This window comes from Dipodomys ordii, unplaced genomic scaffold (assembly GCF_000151885.1).
Source record: "Dipodomys ordii isolate 6190 unplaced genomic scaffold, Dord_2.0 Scaffold24, whole genome shotgun sequence".
NCBI classification, from domain to species: Eukaryota; Metazoa; Chordata; class Mammalia; order Rodentia; family Heteromyidae; genus Dipodomys; species Dipodomys ordii.
In genome coordinates this window covers 14,510,827-14,534,091 of record NW_012267240.1, presented here as the reverse complement: position 1 = coordinate 14,534,091, position 23,265 = coordinate 14,510,827, and the positions used below count along the sequence as shown (strand labels likewise).

General features: G+C 38.0%; 1 protein-coding gene across 1 annotated transcript in view; it reads right to left on the bottom strand.

Moving 5' to 3' along the window:
* Cubn (cubilin (intrinsic factor-cobalamin receptor)) overlaps positions 1-23,265 on the bottom strand; it is a 250,702-nt gene that overhangs the window by 34,919 nt on the left and 192,518 nt on the right. Inside the window, exons 49-57 of the mRNA XM_013014602.1 lie at positions 22,268-22,439; positions 20,500-20,706; positions 17,184-17,333; positions 15,163-15,284; positions 13,858-14,083; positions 12,309-12,496; positions 7,360-7,516; positions 6,610-6,759; positions 1,251-1,451 (exon numbers count right to left, since the gene is read on the bottom strand). Coding sequence (XP_012870056.1) covers positions 1,251-1,451; positions 6,610-6,759; positions 7,360-7,516; positions 12,309-12,496; positions 13,858-14,083; positions 15,163-15,284; positions 17,184-17,333; positions 20,500-20,706; positions 22,268-22,439 — 1,573 coding nt within the window. The remainder of the gene's footprint in view (positions 1-1,250; positions 1,452-6,609; positions 6,760-7,359; positions 7,517-12,308; positions 12,497-13,857; positions 14,084-15,162; positions 15,285-17,183; positions 17,334-20,499; positions 20,707-22,267; positions 22,440-23,265) is intronic.

The window sequence follows — 23,265 nt, the reverse complement described above, 5'->3', positions numbered from 1 at the left end:
TATCTTGTAAGTGTTCTTTATCTGTGTTTATTTGTGAGACTGGTAAAGGTTCAATATACCTAGTAAATCAGTCTTGCTTGAGAAGTGGGGTTGATACTGACTTCAAAGCTGGGCAGTGGATGATTATAAACTTATTTAGGCATCGATAAACCACCAGGGCCACATAATTGTTTATGAAGTAAATAAAGTAATAGCTTCCCCAATATGATAATTTTTTTAGAAAAAGGAAGAAATAAAGAACAGAAGAAAGTAGGGGTTTAGCAATCCAAAACAGTATTTGTAAAACAAAGACAAAACATACAAAAAACCCACACTCAGTCCCTGTCTTTGGTCCCTAGGATGGGGGTGTGGTGGGGAGACATGCTAATTGTTCACTTCTAGTCAACAAACCCAACGACTGGGATCAGAAGTCAGAGAGCAGCAAATGTGAAAGATGGAGGTAGGTCGTTTTCATTGTCAAGTGAGCATTTTTTCTTTATGGGTGAGAAAAGTAATTCAATTGAATGGAAACTCTTTAACATTCTACTTTTTGCAAAGGGTTTTTAATCCAGTAAAGACAAGATAAGACCAGGAAACCTTTTTACAATATTGTGTGCCTTTTTCACTGAAGTGGAAAAACTATGGGGGAAATACTGATAGCAGAGAAGCCCAGCAGGAGAAAAGTGATTTGAGAAAGGGAAATACAGATTTATGATTATCTTTTAACTACAACATCCCTTTCCAGTTGGTGGCTTGTCTTCGTCTTTGCTACCAAGAGATTATACATGATAGAAAAATTAAATATGTCAGTCTTTGCTTTTAGGGTTAGGGTCCTTTGTATATTTTTTCAAAAACTTCTTTCATAAAGATATTCTCTTACATTTCTTCTAAGTTTAGAAATACTAGTTTTCACAGTAATAATTTGGAAAATAAAACATGCTTTGGGTTAATTCAGAATAATCTAGCCCCCCCAAAACAATAATCCAGTCCTCCCCCAAAAAACAATCTAAAGACAGTAACAATATTTATTTATATCTTTAAAAAGACATTTCATTTGATTTTAAGATAGTAGGTCCATCCAAAGTTTATGGGAATATCTCTTTCTAAATACCTTAGTATTTGTTGTACCATGTACCTAATTGATCTTTTTTTTTTTTCCATTGAAGTCTCCAAATTTTTTTTTTTGGTGATGTGGTGATGTGTGATGAGCCACAATAAAATGCCTCGTGTGAATTACTCAAGAAAAAAAAATCACCATTGTAACTACTCACGGTATATGCTGTAGGAAATCTTGAACCCATAGTCTGTGATGTGTGAGTTAGAGTAGAAATTGAGTGATACCGGACCGGCCAAGGTGATGGGTGATAGGGTCTCAGAACCACACACAGTGGCAATTGGAGTAGAGGAGAGGCTGTAGCCTTTGATAATGTGCAGGCCATCATGGTCACATCTTCCGGTGATGGCAGAGCGGGCTGGACAGAGCAGGGAACAACAGGATTAGGATCCCAAGCAACACAGACAAGCAAAGCAATACACACAAAAGCAAAATGTTAGGACAATTCCTACCATTGGGGGAGGAATTGAAAGGACACTGAAGGTATCAAGGTATTATGCTCTGTAAACATGGAGCTCTGTGTACTGATGAAAGCCTAGTCACCGAAGATAAGTCATGAGAAAAGGGAGAATTTCAGAATGGACACTGTCTACTTTCAATCCATCCAGAATTTTCTTTGTTTACAAAATGGTTCATTTGATTCAGTGATTATAAACTACAATTTTGTCTCCTAAGGGGATACCTTTGCATTTGTATTTGTGTGTGTGTGTGTGTGTTTTGTATAATTCAATGTACAGGAACTTACCAACATCTGGAGCCTTCCTGATGCAAAAAAATTACCCTAGCCAACATGCCAATAGCTCCCTTCCTGAGAAACTTTGCTCAAAGCTATGCATGGCCAAGAGACTCCTACTATGAGAGATCACTCAAAAGTGCTTATTGTTTATTGAACAGTCCTTTCCAACATTCATATAAACATCAGTAGCCAAGAATTCAGTAGTTGTAACATTCTGTATCATTCAATTCAAGGCCTGGACTCTGTCTCTGAGCCTCTTTGTGCTAGCTCAAGGCTAGCACTCTATCACTTGAGCCACAGCACTACTCATTACCCAATTTCTTAAGAAAATGATTTATTTTGTAATAAATTGTTAATTTTTTTAGAAAGAAATGAGAAAGAAAAAAGAAAAAAAGGCAAGTAATTGAACAACCTTTCAAAAAATCCACAAAAAAAATGGAAAGAAATTGCTGGGAACAGTGGCTCACACCTGTAATCTTGGCTACTCAGGAGCTGAGATCGATCTGAGGATCAAAGTTTGAAGCCGCCCCAGGCAGAAAAGTCCCTGTGAGACTCTCATCTCCAATTAACCACTCAAAAACCAAAATTGGCATTGTGGCTCACGTGGTAGAGCGCTAGCCTTGAGCTGAAGAGCTCAGGGATAGCACCCAGGCCCTGAGTTCAAGTCAGGCAGCCACCAAAAAAGGAAACCAAAAAGTAAGGAAATGTGACATAAAACAACTAGAGACACTCAATGATTATGCTTCTTGTTGAGAAAAAGCTCCAAAAAAAACAATTCCAAAATAAATTCTCTTTCCTTCTCCTTTGAGTATTGCATTAGATGCAGATTGTAAGCCAGGACTTCTAAGCTAAGCAATGAGAATTTAGGCAAACCCTAGGTAGGTCTTCCCAGCCAATTGCTCTGGAAATCTAGTCTGTCCCTCTGAGGACTTTAGAGAATATACCTTGAGCACAATGAATAAAAGCACTTGGCCTTTTGGTGAACCCTGTCCCATATACTAAGTACTTCAGTACTGGTCATTGTGTCTCTAGTGTTACCCTGGATCTGAGAAATATTGAGTTTGTGGTTGACCTAGATACAGAGTTTCATCTGAAATTCCTATAGTGTAGAAGTGGTATTGTGTGGCAATAATCCCAGCACTCCAAGGAGGCAGAGATCGGACAATTGAGAGTTCTAGTCAGCCTGAAATATATAGTGAGACCCAGTCTTTAGAAAAGAGAGAACACTTCAAGGGCTAGAAACATGTACTGTGAATATCATATCTTTAGCACAAAATAAAAAATCAAAACCGCTCATTATCACAAAGATGAAGTAATGCTACATCCCTTTTTCTGTGTGTGTTTACTACTTCTAGGGCTTGAACTCAGGGCTTGGGCACTGTCCCTGAGCTATTCTGCTCAAGGGTTTCACTCTACCACTTGAGCCACATCTCTACTTGCAGCTTTTGTGTATTTAATTGGAGATAAGAGTCTCACAGACGTTCCTGTCCAGTGTGATTTCTAACTGTAAACCCTGGGTCACAGCCCCCTCCTGTGCAGCTAGGATTATAGGCATGAACCACTGGTCCTAGCTATATTAAATTTTAATGGTAGAAGAAATGGTTGAAAGCACTGTCTTGCCATAGGTTATCTCATTTGCTGAATACTTTTATCTATAAAGTTAAAGAAAATAGACATGATTTTTTCAGTAGCTTGAGGGCAGCTCACAAAAATATACTTCTGGGTTACTTAATATCTGGGAAAAGAAAGTAAATATTGAACAACACCTTATTCCCCAATAAGCATAAACATTAATAGTCTAGTATTAATTAATTAATAGTAGCATGGGAAATGTAAAATGATTAAGCTAGAGATGCTTAAGCTGATGTGAAATAGCAGCGTTTTAGAGCAAGGTCCTCTGTGATGAGTGCAAAGTGGGCTGCTGAAAAGTCCGGATTTCCTGGTAGGCCTGGCAACTGTGTGAAGCAATGCTACATAGCAGTAGATCTGCCTGGATCCCCCAGCCAGTGATCAGCATTGAGTAGACACAATACAGGGAAAAGAATGCTTCCCATAATGCTTTGCAGCCCAGGAGAGCCCATCTTCTCCATGTCACTTCCGCCATTTGTGATATACCAGTTACAGAGTGTGTTGGCTCCCCCTCCGTCAACAGTGGCTTTCTGGTGTGTGTGTGTGTGTGTGTGTGTGTGTGTGTGTGTTGGGATCAGAAATGGTTTTCTGGTGTGTGTGTGTGTGTGTGTGTGGTGTGTGTGTGTTGGGATCAGAAATGGTTTTCTGGTGTGTGTGTGTGTGTGTGTGTGTGTGTGTATGTTGGGATCAGAAATGCTCCGAGTCAACAAATTCCTGCTACCCAGAGCAGTTAGAAAGACCAATGTTCCTTCAGCAAAACTATGACCTTCCTTTAGATCGATTCTCAGTTGTATCAGGATAAAAAGTGCACGTAGGTCCCCTCAGGAAGGGATGGAGAAAAGGTTATTTTCATTGTAGCTAATGAATCTCTCACGCGTTTAGTATTCAATACCTGTCATCATTGATATGGTCAGTGATAAGAATCTAATTATAAACTTGATTAATGTTGCCCTTTGGGCACTCATCGTAATTCAATTCATCTACAGCCAGAAATTATCCACTTAGCAGTTTAAAAATGCTAAGTACTTGTAACACCGGAAATGTCACAGACATTACCACAAGGGTATCATCTAACCAGAAAAAAAAAATCAGTCTGTTCAACTGGGTGGGGATTAGCAAATTCCTCACTGAAATTGCATTAATAGATTTTCATAACTACCATTTTAGAAGTACAGTCATGCACTCTTAACATTCTGAAAAATGTGTCACTAGGTGACTTCAGCATTTAGAGAACTTCCATGAATCAGGATGGCAGCAATGTCACTAAGCTCTAGAGTGTCGTGGGACCACTGCCACCATGTAAACCATTGTCCACTGAATCAGCCTTATGTGGTATATGACTATATGTTATCAGAATGAAGGAGTGATTTGCCCACAGTCATGTGGTTGGGCTGACATTACGACTCATCCTAAAATGCTGTGATTTCTCCCCCACAGTGCCTGCCAGTAACTCTAGAGTATGATTGCTCTTTATTCGACCCTGTCCACTAAGCTCAAGGAGCTAATGTTTAAGGCAGGAATAGGGTCCCTTATACTAACTAACACACATACCATTGGCGTCAATCCTGCATTTATAAGCATTATATTTCTTGGACATTGAGCATTCTAGAGCATTATCCTAAGTGTAACTCTTCTCTGCACCAAGACACTAACCCAAATAGAGTGAAATTTTGACTCTGTAGAAGAAGCTTGACAAACTTATAGATTAATTATGTTATATATGGATAAACTTTACATACATAGGTATGACTTTGACTGGTTAAATATAACCATCTACTTGCAGGGATTTACAATTTACTTCCTGTGCCACAGGACCAATTAAACAACTTTTGTATCTATAATTAGCCAGATCCTGGCCCAAACCAGCAGTTCTTCTGTTCAACTTGTTGCCAGCCTGTTCTCTAGAGTTGTGAAACACACAGAGACGAATCTGTGTTCAAAGACTTCAGCTCTGAGGAATCCGGATTGGGAGATGAAGATCACAGAGAAAGGGAGATGAAATAATATGCAATGGTCATCTTTAATCATAGAAATATATTAATCAATCTCATTCATCTACCGACTCATGCACCTGCTTTGCCTCACTAACATAGTTTCACTCACTGCTTAATTTACAGTATAGGCATGACTGTGTGTGTGTGTGTGTATGTGTGTGTGTGTGTGTGTATGTGTGTGTTAAGTATAAATGCAAATGAGTAACTTAAATGGTCTGCTAAGATATAACACATTTCAGAGTTATTTTCTTTCTGTGATACTTAATCTGAGTTTTTACACTTTGTTTTCACTTTTGGTTAGAATGTATACAAGAGTACTGTGTTCCTTAAAAGTTGGATAAATTGCCCTTTAACTGTCTCTGCTTCTGCTTTTCCCTTAAGGATTATTTGTAATTTACTTAAGAATATACTTATCTTCCTTGGTTATTATCTAAAGATAAACAATAAATACTAGCTATGACATGGAGACAAGGGAACTTTTTATACATTGGTGGAAATTTAAATTGGCACAGCTGTTATGGAAAAATAATGTCAACTTTCCTCAACAAATTAAAAGTAAAACTAACATAATTCCAAATATATATATATATATATATATATACAAGTAATTCCAAATATATATATATATATATATATATACACACACAGATATATGTCCATATACACACATATATACATATATATATATATATATGAATAAAAACATACACACAAGAAAGGAGACAAGCATGTGGTGATATCTATGCTCTCATGTTTTTTGCAGCATGCCTTATGATGGCTAAGACATAGATTCACCAAAGTGGCCTTTAATGGATAAGTAGGCAACACACACAGACACACACGCGCACACACATACACACACAACACACAATTAGAATACTACTCTGTCTTAAAAGAAGGAAATCCCATTGTTTATGACAGCATGGGTAAACTTGGAGGACATTATGCTCAGTGACATAAGCCATCTACAGAAAGACAACATACTGCACAATCTCACTTCTACATAACATGGGAAGAATCTGAACTCATGGAAACAATGTAGAAAGGTGGCCACCAGATGCTGGCAGCTAGCAGAAGAGAGATAGAGATGCTAGTCAAAGAACACACAGTCTCAGTTCATTCTGCAGGAGTGATAAAACAAATGAAAAGAACCTTACCTTCTAAACGGAAATTCACGAAAGTCAAGGAGACTACAGATTGAGCATCAGCCTCGATGATGTAGGTGCAATTCATGTTATTGTCATACTGCTTTGGGAAGTTTGGCGAGAGGATGTAACCCATAGAGTTAGTGAAATTGCGTCCACATCCTGCAGAGGAATGAAGAACATCATTAACCTTGTTCTCCAGGTAGCAGTGGTTTCCTTGGTAAGGAAAAGGTGGTTAAGTTTTCTAGAGGCAGTTTCTTAAGATAGTCCAAATGAAAGAAGAACTAGCTCTATGAAGGAAGCTTTGGTGTTAAGACAAGCCAATATGCAAAATAAGAACATCATATATCTTCTAGGAAAGTTTTGCCACACATAAATTGAAAATTCTTTAGTATTAAGATATGCTTAAGAGGAAAATTAGCAAAAGTTGACTACAGTTCTGGAAGCAGTAAAACTGACCAAAAGTGATTTGTACAAGAATGCCACTTGAATACACTTCAGGTTTTTTTTACTTTATTTTTTAAATTTTTATTTATTTTATTATCTTTAAATAGTTGCTCAAAAGGGTTTCGATGCCACACGTCCATTTCTGAGTACATCTTGATCAGTTTCACCCTTCCATAGCTCTCTCCTCCATCTAATGTTATCATGAGAAACATTATATATAGTTTTCATGAGAAAAATAGCGGGGATTACAAGCAAGAGCCACTGGCTCCTGTACTCTCTCCCTATCCGGTGGGCTGGGTGTTCAGTGCTACTTACGGCTGAAAAAGAAAGCGCTGAATCCTTGAGCTGGCATCTCCTGAGACTGGAAGACGGCAGTGAATGTATTTTCAGGCAGGACAATAGGACTTGGTGCTACATCCCCGCAGATGGTGGCTAACAGGGTGTCGTTGGTCTCCTCCGTTCCTGACCACACCTAGCAGGGTCATGAACAAGACTTAATGCTTACTTTTTTCCTGATAACACTTGAATGAACTCACACATCAAACTAACCATACTCATGAACATATAGAAAAATATGGGAGGTAAATAAAACACAGGCAAATGGTACAATGGTTTTTTTTAAAAAATAGTTTCCCTCTCTGTCTCTCTGTCTCTCTGTCTCTGTCTCTCCCTCACGTGTGTGTGTGTGTGTGTGTGTGTGTGTGTGTGTGGTGTGATAGTCCTAGGCTTGAACTCAGGGCCTGGGTGCTGTACCTGAGGGTTTTGTTTCTTTCCTTGCTCAAGGCTAGAGCTCTACAGCTTGAGACAGTTCTTCTTCTTCTTCTGGCTTTTTGATAGTTAACTGGGGATAAGATTCTCATAGATTTTCCTATCCAGGCTGGCTTTGAATCATGATCTTCATACCTCACCCTCCTGAGTGGCTAGGATTATAAGCATGAAGTACTGGCACTTGGCTTGGACAGTGATTTCTTTTATAGGATCTCTCCAGTTTCTTCTCAAAGGAGACTAGGTAATACGAGGGGGCATTACTAATCATCACATTTGTAGAAGGGAAGATAACTAGCAGGAAGAGGACATGGATGCTAATAAACAATCTGTAATACATAGGAAACTCTCTACCACCCCATGAGAAAACCTGGTCACTGGATATAATGATTAGTCAACATTTTTCAATATCAAAGTATACAAAACTACTCGTGGCAAATATATCTCTTTTGAGAATAGTCCTCAAAAAAGAAAAGAGCAATAATATCTTGAGCCATAAAGAAACATTTCAACTGGGAAATCAGTCCAGGGAAAGAGGTATAAAGGAGTTCTGATTCATAGTGCTGATGGAGTATTACTCAGTTCCTTAAACCTGGATCATCTCTATTGATTTCCAGAGACTGAGTACCCCCTGTTGGTCATCTCCAGGCAGACAAATGATTTTTGCCATTTATTAAAGTTGCAGTGCCGGGCACCAGGACTACTGAGAACCATAGCGCAGATGCCCTGCTGAATGGCTATGGTCCATAAAAATGTCAGGAAAGACAAATTTTATCTAAAACTTCAATTTTACCTAATGAGCCTCTTAAGAACTGTCAACTATCCAGTGAAACAGTTTGAAGACGTTTTATACATTTTATAAACATGTATTTGATAAGTTATATGCATTTTATAAAATTATAAATATACATACCTGCACTATATTCACTAAACAGAAACATATAAATGGCTAAACATTTGCCATAAAGAACCTCAAGGATTTATTTTTAACCAGTCCTGGGGCTTAAATTTGGGGCCTAGGTGCTGTCTATGTGCTTTGTACGACTTGAGCCTCAGCTCCACTTCTGACTTTTTTGGTAGGTTAATGGAACTAAGAGTCTCACAGACTTTCCTGACCAAGCTGGCTTTAAACCATGATCCTTACATCTTAGTCTCCTGAGTAGCTAAGATTACAGAAATGAGCCATAGATTCTCAAGTTTTTAAATGAACAATTTCATAAAGGTTAGAATGTTTATACTTCAGTTGAAATCAATAAATTTGCAATTGACATTTGACTTGAGAATATCCACTAACTCTCACTTCTGTCTGTCTTCCAGTTAAAAGAGATTGATATTTCAATAAGGCACTGGTGGTTCACACTTTTACTCCTCATGCACAGGAGGCTGAGATCTAAGGATAGTAGTTTGAAGCCACTCTGAGAAGAAAAGTCTATGAGCCTCTTAGCTCCAAATAAACACCCAAAAGCCAGAAGTAAAGTTGTGGCTCAAGTGGTAGAGCACTAGCATTGAGAACAAAAGAACAAAAACATCAGGTCCTGATTTTAAGCCCCAGGATGAGCACAAAAAATACTGGGCATTGTCCAAATTTTTTTTCTAAAAAGGAAATAAATGTATCCTTTACTTGACTTACATACACATAACCCTTCTGTACATCACCTTTAAAATAATAATAAAAAGTTTTTTAAAAATAATGCCATTTCAAGATACTATATAAATCTCTGCCTTGAAAACAGTCATACTTGTAATCCTGATAGTTTTATTTCTTCTTTTTCTAATCTGTATGTCTTTTCCTTCACTGAAGCATTTAGTACTTTCACTTCTATGTTAATGTTCCAAGACTCCTGTACCATTCCAGCTTCTTTGGAAAAGTTCCACTAACAATCTTCAATGGTAAGTACCCTAGGGATAATTTCTGTTTTCCTTTATATGATAAGTTTATATTTCTCCCTTATTCCTGAAGGATAATTTATAACTGTCAAAGTCATGGTCAACAATTATTTTACCTCAGCCTTCAAGTATGTCTTTAATTATTCTCCCACCTGCACCCCTTTCCCTCTAGTAGGGTAGTAGTGCCGAGAACATTGTTTAGAGGTCCCTACGTCTCTATTAATATGTTTTAAAGTTTATTTTCTATTAATTCTTATTCTATTAAAGTTTATTTTCTATTAATTCTTCAGGGGTGGGGGGGATCTAAAGTCCCATCCTCCAGCAGATTCTATTATCTGTCATCTCCACTTCACTAGTAAGCCTAAACAGTAAGTTATGTATTCCTATTGTATTTTTCAATTCTTTAACTGCCATTTGGCTTTTTATTGTAATTAGTTTCTTTAATGAAATTTTCTATTCTTTTTTCAATTGTTTCAAGAGAACCTGTCAGCAATGGTTCAAATGTTTGCATAACTGTTATTTCAAAATACTTGTCACAAAACTCTCACATCTGATTTATTGCCGTGTTGACAACATTAGCTTTTCCTCCTCTTTCTTTGTTCTTGTTATGATGAAAAATTTCTTATTGTGTCCTGGACATTTTCTTTATTATATTAGGAAAGTCTGGGTTCTATTTAAGTGTTGCATTTGTAGTAGGATGTCACCCTGCTTAAGTTTAATCTGTGATCTTGCTCATTTGATGGGGCTGTGACTCTAATGGATCTTCAACTGTTAAAATCATTACGGCCTGTCTGGTTTAATATGCCCCTGTTGGGGTTCATAGAATCTTGCTGGTATTGTCTGAGGAGGTAGAGCTTGCTTCACCTTGTTGGGACTCTGTGTCTTTCTCAACTCAAGACCCATATAATCTCTTGCTGCTCCAATATCTTTGGGAGGAGTGGCCCATCACTGGCTTGAAAGGACAAAGAACATTCTTGACTCTTTGCCCACTCTACCGGTCTGCCCCTGTGTCTCCAGGTGGGAAGGCAAGTCTCAGCTCACAGACATGCAGGAACCTCTCACATTACACCACATTATACCCATTGGGTGTCTTTACTAGCTCTTCTCACCCAGGCAACCTCTAGCAGAAAGAAAAGTCTCAAGCTCCATGGAAGATAGAGTATGTCTTCAGGGATTTACCCTTGGAAAAGTTTCCAATTTGATACTAGTGTTGGGCTTGTGTGATGTTGTCAGTCCAGTAGAGGAATGAGCCTGAGTCATTTTTCAGATTCTACTTTTCCAACTAGAGAAGTTGTGTCTGTGTATACAGTATTGCCTCTTGTCACCAGTAATGTGCTCACCTATCTCATGTGAAAAGCAATTTGGGAAAGTGTATGCTCCATGTACTTTATTATGTAGAGATTTTATATTAAGTATTGAATTTTTACTTAAAGAGGAACCATAGGTCATTAAGATATAAAACATAAATTGAGAGATGAAATGAAATAATAACATTGACAATAAACTAAAAGCTACTTCTACTCATGAAGTGATTTGAGATTCCAAGTTCTGAGGGCTGTTTCTGTCATTATATCAGATACTTCTGCTTAAAAAAGCCATCATAAAGTATCATTTTATGGGTGAATCATTTGGAGCCCAAGTGTTTAATTAACTCATAAAAGAACATGCAGATAGTGAGAATAGAAAATACAAGTGGATTTCAGGATAGTGTGACCTTAAGATCAGTGGTCTTCCCACTAAAATGCATAGTCTCCTAGTGACACAACAAATACAGTGAAACCAGCACAGCAGAAGAGGACAGATGATCCAGTCATGCCCATAGCAGTAGAAAGTGAAAAGTTCCTGCCGTGTGAACAGAATGGATCACTCAAGAGAAGTAGAATCCTAACCACCACATTGGCATCATGTTAATGCGCATGGTTGTTTATGAGAGTAGGCTCTTAAAGGCCAAGACAAGCTTCAATAAGTTCTCCAACTTTCTGTAATTTTTGCAACATATGTTAAATTTTTGCCTGTGATAGTGCCTTCCTTCTCTTATCCTTTAGGATAAGAGAAAGGAAAGGAAGAGAAAAGAAGAGGAAAGGAGATGGAGAAAGAGGAAAGGAGGGGAGTGGAGGGGAAAGGAAGAAAGGAGGGAAGGGGAGGGGAAAGGAGAAGAGGAGAGGAGGGAAGAGAAGATGAGAGAGGAGAGAAAGAAGAGAAGCAAGAAAATGAAAGGCAGGAGGAAGGGAAGAAAGGAAAGGAAGGAAGGAAAACAGGGAGGTGAGGAGAAGAAGGAAAGAAGGAAGGGAGCTAAGAAGGACAGAAAGAAGGGGGTGAAAATAGCTTCCCCCCCTTTTTTTTTCCAAAGGAGAAAAGAATCAGTGGTGATCATGAGAATTTTACAAAGTTCAGGGAAAAATCTCCCCAGTTTAGCTATTTTTTCTTAGGCATTAGCAAACAAAAAATCAAATTTTAACTCCAAGTACAGTTGTCTCCCTTTTACATCCAAGAAATCTAAGCAGTGAAGCTGTTCCTTTCTTTGAGAGATGACTCTGAGTCCTTTGCAGCCTGGGTGTTTATGTTCCCAAGGCCCAGCTAGCCGCCAGTAAAGTAAACAAGCGCGCGCTAACCTTCACAAAACTGTTCTGACACTGTGCATCCGCGCTGGGGATTCGGAAGTTGCGGTCAAAGTGGATCTCCAAGTGTTCGCTCTCGTGGGTAATGGCTGTCCAGGAACATTGGCTGTTTGGCGGGAAGTTCTGAGGCCAGTATGGCGATTGGATCGTGCCACTGTCTGAATGAAATATGCCACCACAACCTGGAATTTTTTTTTCATGAAAAAAAAATCATCAGTCCTCAAGGAAAATAATTATGTTGGAAAGCAAGGGCTGCTAGAGAAGTTACATTTCTAAACATGAGATCTCAGTATATCTTTCCATCCCCATGACTTATCTTTAGGGCAGGGATATAAAAAGAACACAACAAATGTAAGGTACAGAAAGGAAACTTCAGCCCCTGTCTAACGCTTTATTACATCTCAGCAGAGACCACTTAATCCTTACTATGGAGAGGAGACACTGTATCCTGTCTTCAAACAACTGCAATACCTTAATCTCCCCTTGAGGGGAAGGAGCGTTTATACCATAGCAATGCAAATTCTGCGTTTATTTTCGTTAACACATGAGGATGCAATTCAAACTCACTTGTAACTTCACTCTAATTTACAGGACTAGAGAAAATGATTTTGAATTGGAGGAAATTATTCCATTTAGCCATATTGAAACTGACTGATGGATAACATATCAGAGAAATTTAAAGGAGGAAAAACCTAGAATTATTTTCATACTCCCAAACAAATGAAGTTACGGCTTTCTTGGAATGATTTCCCTTTAAGTCCATTGATACAAGGAGCCTATCTAAAACTCCTTTATGACTTTAAAAGCAACAGTGGTTTAATGACAAAGGTCTGACTTGTTCTACAGATATCTTCCTAATAACCGGCTCTACCAAGATCAATTGTCCTGTAACATATTTAAGATTCTAAATACAGTATCCAATACAACTCCTTTTTTTAGAAGAGTTATAGGGTTTACTTTTTTTTTTTTATTTTGATCATGGGGCCTGAACTTTGGGTCTGGGTACCAGCTCTTCAGCTCAAGGGGAGCTCTCTACCACTTGAGCCATAGCACCACTTCTGGCTTTTTCTGTTTATCTGGTGCTGAGAAATCAAACCCAGGGCTTCATGCATGCAAGGCAAGTACTCTACCATTGAGCCACATACCTTTTCAAATCATAGGTTTGTACTGTAGAACCTGCAAACTACAGCAGTTGCTCTAAAACAGAAATCTCATCTTATCACCTATAAAAACTCAGTAGCTTTCTATTAATCAAGGGACAACATATAAATTGAGGGTCCTGATGATGTGGACAACTTATTTTGTTCTTAACTCAGCATTCTGGCTCTAAGCTCTGAAAATGTTAAACTACTTGGGAATCAAACATTCATTCCAATTACTTGAGATAGCCACACCATTTTATAGTCTTGGACATCTGTAGACTTGGATAGCTGCTGGCATCCTGAAATTAATCCCAGTTGGATAGCAAGGGATGACAAATTTTAAATTAGTTAAGAAAAAATGCATAATAGACAAAACAAAGTGCAGAGAAAGCTTCTGTTACCTAAAGTTTGTGAGTTCCAAGTAGCATAAAATCCACCACCTGACACAGAATAGTCAGAGTTAAACAACACCAGAAGCTGGTTGGAACCAGAATGGATGGTTCTAGGGTTGGAAGTTCCACAGTATCGGCCTATAATGGGTGACGTAGGTAAGCCACCATTCCTCACAGTGACGGAGTCCCAGGAACAGGTCACGTGGTTCTCGATATCAATGTCCCTAAAGGTAAGCTGCAGAAGAGAAAAGAACTCATATAGCACCAGGAGTTGTACATGAGTGTCTACATTGAGGCAGGGTCCTTCCAAATCTCCTGTCTTTGTATTCCTGTCTCTTCTGGATTTTTGTTGTTGTAATGTTTAGTTTTTTGTTTTTGGTCTGTCATGGGGCTTGAACTCAGGGCCTGGGTACTGAGTTTTTGTGTGTGTTTTTTTGTTTGTTTCTTTGTTTGGGGTTGTTTTTTGTTTGTTTGTTTGTTTTGCTTAAGGCTAGCACTCTGCCACTTTACAAACAGCTCTACTTCTGGTTTTTGTGTGGTTAATTGGAGATAAGAGTCTCACAGGGTTGTTTTTGCCCAGGATGGCTTTGAACTATAATCCTCAGATCTCACCCTACTGAGTACAGGCATCTGATACAGGCATGAGCCACTGGCACCGACTTCCTGTCTCTTTATTAATTCCCCTTTCCTTTCACTTTCTTTACTTATTAAGGATCTCTCTTTCTCTGTCTCTGTCTCCCTCCCTCCCTCTCTCTCTCTCTCTCTCTCTTGCTTTCTTCCCATTCTACAATTTGAACTCAAGGTCTTGTTGTTTGTTTAGCTTGCTGTTCATCTAGTGTTTTACCACTTGAGCTGTATCTACCATCTGGCTTTTTGCTGGTTATTTTAGAATTGAAGTCTTACAAACCATTCCTGCCTGGACTGGCTTTGAATCATGATCTTTTGGAGCTCACTCTCTTCATTGGCTAACCGTAGAGGTAGGATGAGCCACTGGTGCCTGAATTGAAGGTTCTTTACAGGATTTCCTGACAGGGTATGGTTCTAGGAATTGGGGTCATTTGGAGAACATCAGCAGTCTATTTGTCTAGAATAGTAGCTCATGCCACAACCAGGAAGGTGCCGCTCGCTCTCTCCTACAACTGGGATTGTTTTCTATATACACAAAACATAGTTGCAATCCTCATTATACACTTTTTGTCCTCTACTGAGAGAAATGTAGAGAGAAGATGATCAAACCTACTCTGATCACTTGGTAACTGAAAGGACGATATTTCCCTGGTCTTAGAAGTGTTTTACCCGGGGATAGGAACTCACGGTGATGGTATGGCCCGGAGGGGCTTCCAACAGCCAGGCACAGTGGGAGGAGTTGCTGTAGGTGCCTGGGTAGTTTGGGCTTGTGACCACTCCACTCTCTCCTATCTGGATTCCACCACAATCTGAAATTATATGCATAACACTCTAAATAAGATACAATTTAAAAAAACTATAAAGCCAAAATAGTACTTAGAGTTATCATACTTCATGATACAATCAATAAATATGGTAAATGAAATAAATACAATAAAGTAACAGACAAATAAATGAACAACAGCAAAGTTTGGTGGAAGAATAGAACAAACAAATAGAACAAATGAAATAGAATCACATAGCAAACACAGCCTCAAGGTTAGTAAAAAAAAAAAAAAAAAAAGGAACACATTTCAAAATTGACAGTAAATGAACTAGAGACAAAGTCAGTGACATTGCCTTTCTTGAAAATAAAACCAATTAAGCACAAAAACGCAGGTAAGCTTGACAAAATTACCAGTTCCATAATTAAAGACTTGATTTATTTGATTATGAATTTCTAGTATTGCTTTAAATTTACATTAGCATATCAGGTTGAAAAGATGATATATTTCTAAAGGATGGGCAATATCTCAGGCTCAGTACAAATATTTGCTTTGAATCTTGACCAGAAAAAAAAAATCAACTGGCAGGACAATTATGTGCATAAATTACAGTTCATTTCATTCCTCTGGGCCTGTCGTGAAGAAATGCTAGATAAACACATAAGAAAAATAGATTTTGGTTCAGAGCCAAATTAAATGGTAATAAAAAGAGAATCTCTAAAAACTACCCAAAAGAAGTATAACATAATTCAGAGAAGCAATCTAACACAAATGTGTGTTAGTCAGATAAGTGGACCAGCAGAGGTGACCAGGTAGGAAGAGAAGATATGACCTTGGACTTCCAGATAAGCAAGGGCTGGAACTGAGACCTTTACCCAAAGCTTGACATTTAGTAGAATTGTGATTGTTAGTGAAAAGGGAGAAAAGAACATTCTAATCAGCACGGGAAGTGGCAAGGAGTCATGCTGCCCACCTTGGGCTACATTTTCAGGTATAAACTCTGAATGTCACAGATGCAAATGCAGCATAAAACTCTTTCAACTAATATGCAGTAATATGAACAACACACACAGCCTGACCAAGTATGGCGTATCCAAAAAATGGAAGAATGATTCTAAGAGAAAAATATTTCAGTATAAAAAAAACTTTAAAAAAAACTATTTGTACACTAAGAACTGAATAAACTTTTTCTAACCTGATGAAGGGTTTTTTGAAACCTAAGAACAACCAAGTTATTTAACAATGAAATGTCATAAACATTCATATGGAAGTCAGAAACATAATGCAATCATTCTTTCTGTTCAACATTATGTTGGCAATCCTAGCTAGTGAAATAAGGCATGAAAAAGGAAAAAAACCCAAACTATCATTTGCTGAAGAAATGATTGGTTACCCAGAATATTGAAAGAATGTCAGAGACAAAACCCTAAAACCAATAAGAATATAGGAAGTATCTAAAGTACCTTTTCTGGTTTTTGTTGGTCCTACAGCTTGAACCCAGGACCTGGGGACTGCCCCTTAGCTTTTTTTTTTTTTTTGGCCCAAGGCTCTACCACTTGAACCACACCTCCACTTCCAGCTTTTAGGTGGTTTATTGAAGGTAATAGTCTTATAGAGTTTCCTGCCCGGGCTGGCTTCAAACCACAATTCTCAGATCTCAGCCTCCTGAGTAACTAAGATTATAGACGTAAGCCACCAGCCCACAGTTTCTAAAGTATCTTTGTTCTAAAGACAAAATTATTATCCAGTATAAAATAATTAAATTCCTGGATAGTAGAGATTAAAAATTGTAACTTGGAAAAATCTCATTGATGTGAGCAGCAAAATGATAGCTACCTAGAAGTAAAACTAACAAAATACAAGGTCGTATTCTCATGAGACAAATATAAATTATTAACTATTATTTGATTGCCAGAGATTGAGACCTTAATTGTTGAGTCTTACCTGTGAAGAAATACTTTGCCTTGAATCCAGAACGCTCATCACGCTCATTGGTGAAAAAGTGTACCCACACTTGAGAATAAGGTATAACCACTGGAAATGCAGGGCGTGTGGGGCCACAAAATTTGTTTATCAGAGGCCCATAAGCATCACCTGAATAAAATAGACCAAGTGCATTGTTTACAATCTTTAGAGAAATGTACTTTAATGAATTCAGTAGAAACACCTAAGAAAGTACTTATTCATTAATGCACACATAATTTCAGATGCATTCGTGTTCACTGCACATCTACCACCTGCAAAAGAACAAATTCCTCCACTTGAAAGAAACACAACATCAACCATAAAAACATGCAGTTTTGTTATGGACAGATATCAAGTATAGATTCCTTATTTTTTCAGTTTATGTTTTCAAATTTGTTTTAGCATATATAAACAGAAATAAAAAGAATTTTTATTTTTTAATTTATTTTTGAGACAGTTTCTCATGATATGGCCCAGGCTGGCTTCTAATTCACAAGCCCCTTGTCTCCATGTCCAGAGAACTGGGACTATAGAACATATAATCATTCCAGTTGCAATTAATTTATAAATTCTTTATGTCTTATTTTAAGGAGTAAGAAATTTATTACTAGAATTTGCCTCTAAATCTACAAGCAAGCACATTGGATGCTAAAAAAATATTACACTGGGAGAGGATAAATTATACAGAGTGAGACCAAAGGTGGATATTCTTAGGACGGAATCACTTAGGCACAATAGCTATGTGCATCTGGCTATATAAAATCGTATTTGTGGAACTGGACTCCAGGAAGTAGAAATAAGAGGTTTTGGGAGTTTTGAGGGTGGATTTTTTTGTTGGTGTTTTTGTTTTGATTTCCTTGAGTCTTGTTTGTTCATTTATCTGTCTTTGGGGGGTAAGGGGGAGGCACAGAAATGGTAGGACAAATGTTGCAGTGAACAAATGTTGCAGTGATACTCACTGGACACTATGTTAAAAATGAACTAGTCAACTTGTGGTGGGAAAGACTGGGAGAGAGCAATGGAAGGTGTGATATGTACTCTATCTGAAATGTACTCTATCACACTGATGTAACTGTAACCCCTCTGTAGATCACCTTTATAATAACAATGAATAAATTTTTTTAAAAAAGAGAAAAAACAGAAATACGAGTTGTATTATAATGGGATTTCTATAGGTTAAATTTATGTACATACATACGCAGATATATTACTTAAAATACTATTATTTGTATTTGTTAAAGTTCATTAAGTATAGAACACTGAAAAAACAAGAAATGTAAAATCAATAGTGATTAAATAAATCTTCAGAATGGAAGTGAAAAATGCATGAGATTTTAAAGATTTCTTTCCTGTATTCAATCAACTGAAATGAAGAGAATATTTAGCACTCCAACCCGTAACTGTCAGATTTGAACTCTTTGTGTTTTATGAAGATTACTTTTCATAGAAATTTGATTAACATTTATAGAGTACCTCCAGAGCTCGCATTTATCTGCTGCCTATTTGTTCTGTCAGCTGAACATCATTGCCCTAATAAATCAGTGAGATAGAGTATTCTGCCTTTAAATCGGAAGGAATAGAGAGCTGACTGCATTTAAGGGACTGAAATTTAATATATGGCTGTTCTGCTGGGTTATCTAAGCCAGTGGTTTTGAGACCGGTAAAAATGGGGAGCTTTTGTTGGCATTTCATGGAGAATATTGCCAAACTACAACATGCCTTGCTCTAGTCTCCACTCAGCCTCTCAGAATCAGGAAGAATCTCTGAAGTCTTTTGTCTATGACTACAGACTATTAGTTTCTCTTTCTTGGAAAGTTGTGTCTTCCATGTTCTCCAAGATGGCTACCAGTGATTTCAACAACTGACCAAGAAAGTCTCTGACATCCGATTGGGCTTTGCTGCTCTCAACCTTCTTTTATGTTTTGGAAAAAAGTGGACCTAAGCAAATCTGTGACAATATGGAATATTTATAATAATAATATTATTATTTATTTATTGTCAGTTGTGGGGCTTGAACTCTGGGCCTGGGCACTGTCCCTCAGCTCTTCAGCTCAAGGCTAGTGCTTTACCACTTGAGCCACAGCGCCACTTACGATTTTCTGATAGTTTATTGGAGATAAGAATCTCATGGACTTTCCTGCCTGGGCTGGCTTTGAACCCCAATCCTCAGATCTTAGCCTCATCAGTAGCTAGGATTACAGGCTTGAGCCACCTGCACCTGGCTCCTATTTACTTTTTAACTAAGAAACTGTTTAACAATAGGAGCAAGCTAATGAAAAAATATGCCTTGGGTCTAGAAAAAAGCAAGTGAAATTTATTTCCTTGAATATACAGTTGTTCTGTTTGGTTGGGTGCTATTTTTAAATTTTGGGGGTGAGTACTGAGGTTTGATTTATACATGATTTATACATGGAAGTCAGATGCTTGAGCCATGACTCCAGCCCATTTTATTTTGGTTGTTTTTTAGATGGGGATGGGGTAAGTGGAAGATCATAATCTTCCTCTTTATGGTTCCCAGATAACTACGATGACATGTGTTGCACCATGCCCAGCTTTTTATTTGTTGAGATGGCATCTTGTGAATTTTCTACCCAGGCTGGCTTTGAATTTGGATCCTTCCAATCTATGGCATCAGAGAAGATAGGATTATAAGTATGAACCACCACACCTGGCTGGATATCGTGGCTTTAATTTTTAAGAGAAGTTCAGTTCACCAAGTACAAGTCCAGTCTATCTTCTTACCTTCCCTCCCTCCCTTCCTTTCATCCTTTCTTCCTTCCTTCATTCCTTTTTTTTTTTTTTTTTTGCATTACTTGGGTTTTAACTCAAACTTCTCATTCACTAGGCGGTGTCTAACCAATGAGCTATGCCTCAAGCACATTTTTAGGCACTGGTTATTTTGACATAGGTTCTCACTTTATCCCCAGGCTTGCATCTATATTACAGTTCTATTTTGGTTCCCACAATAGTAGGAACGAGGTTGATAGCCCTCACATGCAGCTTCTTCAGGTGAGATAGAGTCCTATGAACTGTCCCAGTGTCAGCTTTCCACATAGCTGGGAGGGGTCACGGTACCCAGCTTTGGTTGAGTAGCTAAGATTCCAGGTGTAAGCCATCACACTCAACTCTTGATCCTTGGTTTTAATCATGAAGAAGAGGACATTGCTCATTGCCTTGGGAATCGTTTTTGTTTCAACAAAGTTCTTTTGGATCTTAGGTACCTATAGCAGGCAAGTGACTCTTTGTTATTGTCATCTCTACCCATACAAACAGCATGACTTTGGATGGAACTCACCCAGTCGAAACTCCAGGGCATCAGATTGACAGTCTTGATGACTCTCCAGGAAAAAATGGTTAAACTGGATGTAAATGGATGAGTTCTCATGTTTTGGATTGCTGATAGTCCATTCGCAGTTGAGATTCTTTGAGTACTTAGTGAGTCTACTATAACCTGGTGAAGTAAAGTTTCCTCCAAGGACATTAGAAAGAGTTCCACCACACACTAAGAAAACACAAGGAAACAGAGAAATTAACAATAAGAGTTGTGTTCTAAGAGAAGGTACCAACAATCCAGGGACAGCAACTAAATAGCATCAATAGCATCATCACTGCATCCATTTGGATTTCTTCTTTTTCATTATGCTTTCCTTGCTTGCTTGTTTTTCCAATACAGAGGATTGAATTCAGGGCCTCACCTTTTTTCATACCCTCAGCCCTTTTGATTTTAAAGTTTGTTTTTCAGATAGAGTCTCACAGTAACTTTCTATGAGCTGGCCTAACATAATGAACCTCCTATCACTGCCTTCCATGTAACTGGAATGAAAGCAGGCATCACCATCCCCAGGCCTTGACCCATTTTTCTAGATGCCATCATGGTGGTAGATAAATGGATTGCAAATTTTGGAAAAAATTACTGTGGGTTTAATGAAGAAAAACTAGGCAAAAAAAATTAAAAAGAAAAGAAAGAGGGCAATCATCCACTAAATGAGTGATGGTTGATATTCTACAAAGGATTTGCCTGGTTCACAGTTAAAAAAAAATTTAATTTCTTTGTTGGATTACAGGTACATGGCTGGGGTTTAGCTGTGTGACAGTACCACTAAATTTTGGCTTGTTGTCCATTTAATATTTAATTTAGAGGAATACTCAAATACAAACAAACAAAAAAAACTTATGAATATCTCTAACTCCAAACAAATAAAGCCATTTTTGTTTTGTTTGTTTTTTTGTTTGAGTTTTGTCGGTCATGGGGCTTGAACTCTGGGCCTGGGCATTGGCCTCAGCTTTTCAGCTCAAAGCTAGTGCTCTACCACTTCTGGTTTCCTGGTGGCTCTTTGGAGATAAGAGTCTCATGGCCTTTCCTGCCTGGGCTGGCTTTGAACCTGATCCTCAGATCTCAGCCTCCTGAGTAGCTAGGATTACAGGCGTGAGCCACCAGCAATACGCATAAAACCATTTTTAAAAATAAATAAAATTCTACTCCTCAGAAACTTAAGAATCTTTAGGTGACAAGACCAACCCAAATAGTAGGAAGGTATTTACAGTCAAGGCCACATTTGGCTTAATTTTGAAATAGTTAATATTAAATCCAAACCGTTCATGTATCTTTACCAGAGATAGATAGATAGATAGATAGATAGATAGATAGATAGATAGATAGATAGATAGATAGATAGATAGATAGATGACTAAAAAAGAAAATAGTGTGTCTGTCCCCAATAAAAGTACTTACTTGCAGAGTACTTATTTTTCAAGATGGTTTCTTAAGCCCCAATTCTAATTGCAGTTTTACATAGAACTGTGCTATAAGTTCACCTAATGGTATTTTGTAAGGAAAAGGTGTATAATTCATAAGTCATGCATTGTTTCTGAAGTGATCTTTTTTTTTCCTGTGTGGAGTGGACCTATATCTCCTTATACATGTGTTCCTTGTGTTGAGAACTCCAGGTATAACTTGGTACATTGAAGGGAATACTGGAGCCTCTGTAGCTATGGACAGTGTCTGTGGGGCACTTCTGGTGTGTCTGGATGAGAGGAGGAGGGTTTGCAACATCCTCCATTACCTGCATCTTCACTGGATGTGTAGGAAGCCTTGAAGCCTCCATATGGCAGGGATCCATCGCTGAAATACACAACTTTCATCATGTTCCCTGAAGATTGGAAAAAAGTCGTCACATTCACAGTGCTGCACAGCGTCTCCAGCTGCGGTGAGTTACTTCGAATGCCATTGTACACCTGTTGGAGAAATAATATGACCTTTAAATATCTGATCCATACTACTCTATATTTCCTAGGAGGTGATATTCTCTGCTGAGATCCACCATCTTCTATGGGAACCCTATATTAAAATAAAATAGTGAACAGCACCCACCCTGGTGCCAAAAATAGTATCCATCCTGGTACCACAGTCTGGGCATATTTTGTGGTCTCAGATCATTTTACTAAAGTGGAAGTCTTGTAGGCATGCCTTCCTACAAGGTAGTGACCAAGGAAAAGCTGTTGTATAATTTGCAAGAGAAAATCACATTCTCTGTGTGAATTAGATGTGCCCTCATGCTTACTCCGTAGTTCACAGAATTCATGACAGGCAGTTTGTATAACAATGTCTCAAAACCTTGAGTACTCAGAACTCAGGTTCAAATGTTATTCTCTGGTGATTTCAAGTGCACAATAATTCAAATATTTTTAAATGCCTTGAAAACTAATTTTTGAAAAAAATCGATCTTAATATAAATACAATGGTTCTTTCTTAATTACTTATAGATCCGAACCTTCAATACCCTACTTATTGATTTTTAAAGGGATCGTTATTGATTTCAAAATGTTAAATATTAACTGTAGTTCTTTCCATAGCTATAATAATTGGCAAAGTATGAGATCCCAAGGGAATATTTTATTATGGTCTGGTTTTCAGAATGCAAATATAGTGAGAAATAAAGCAAAAATCTACTAATTGAGTGATGGTAGGTATTCTTCTATCAAGGATTTGCCTGCATCACAGAAATACAACTCAGATTCTGACACCAAAATCCTACCTAGAAGGAGAATGTGCTCTGTTACG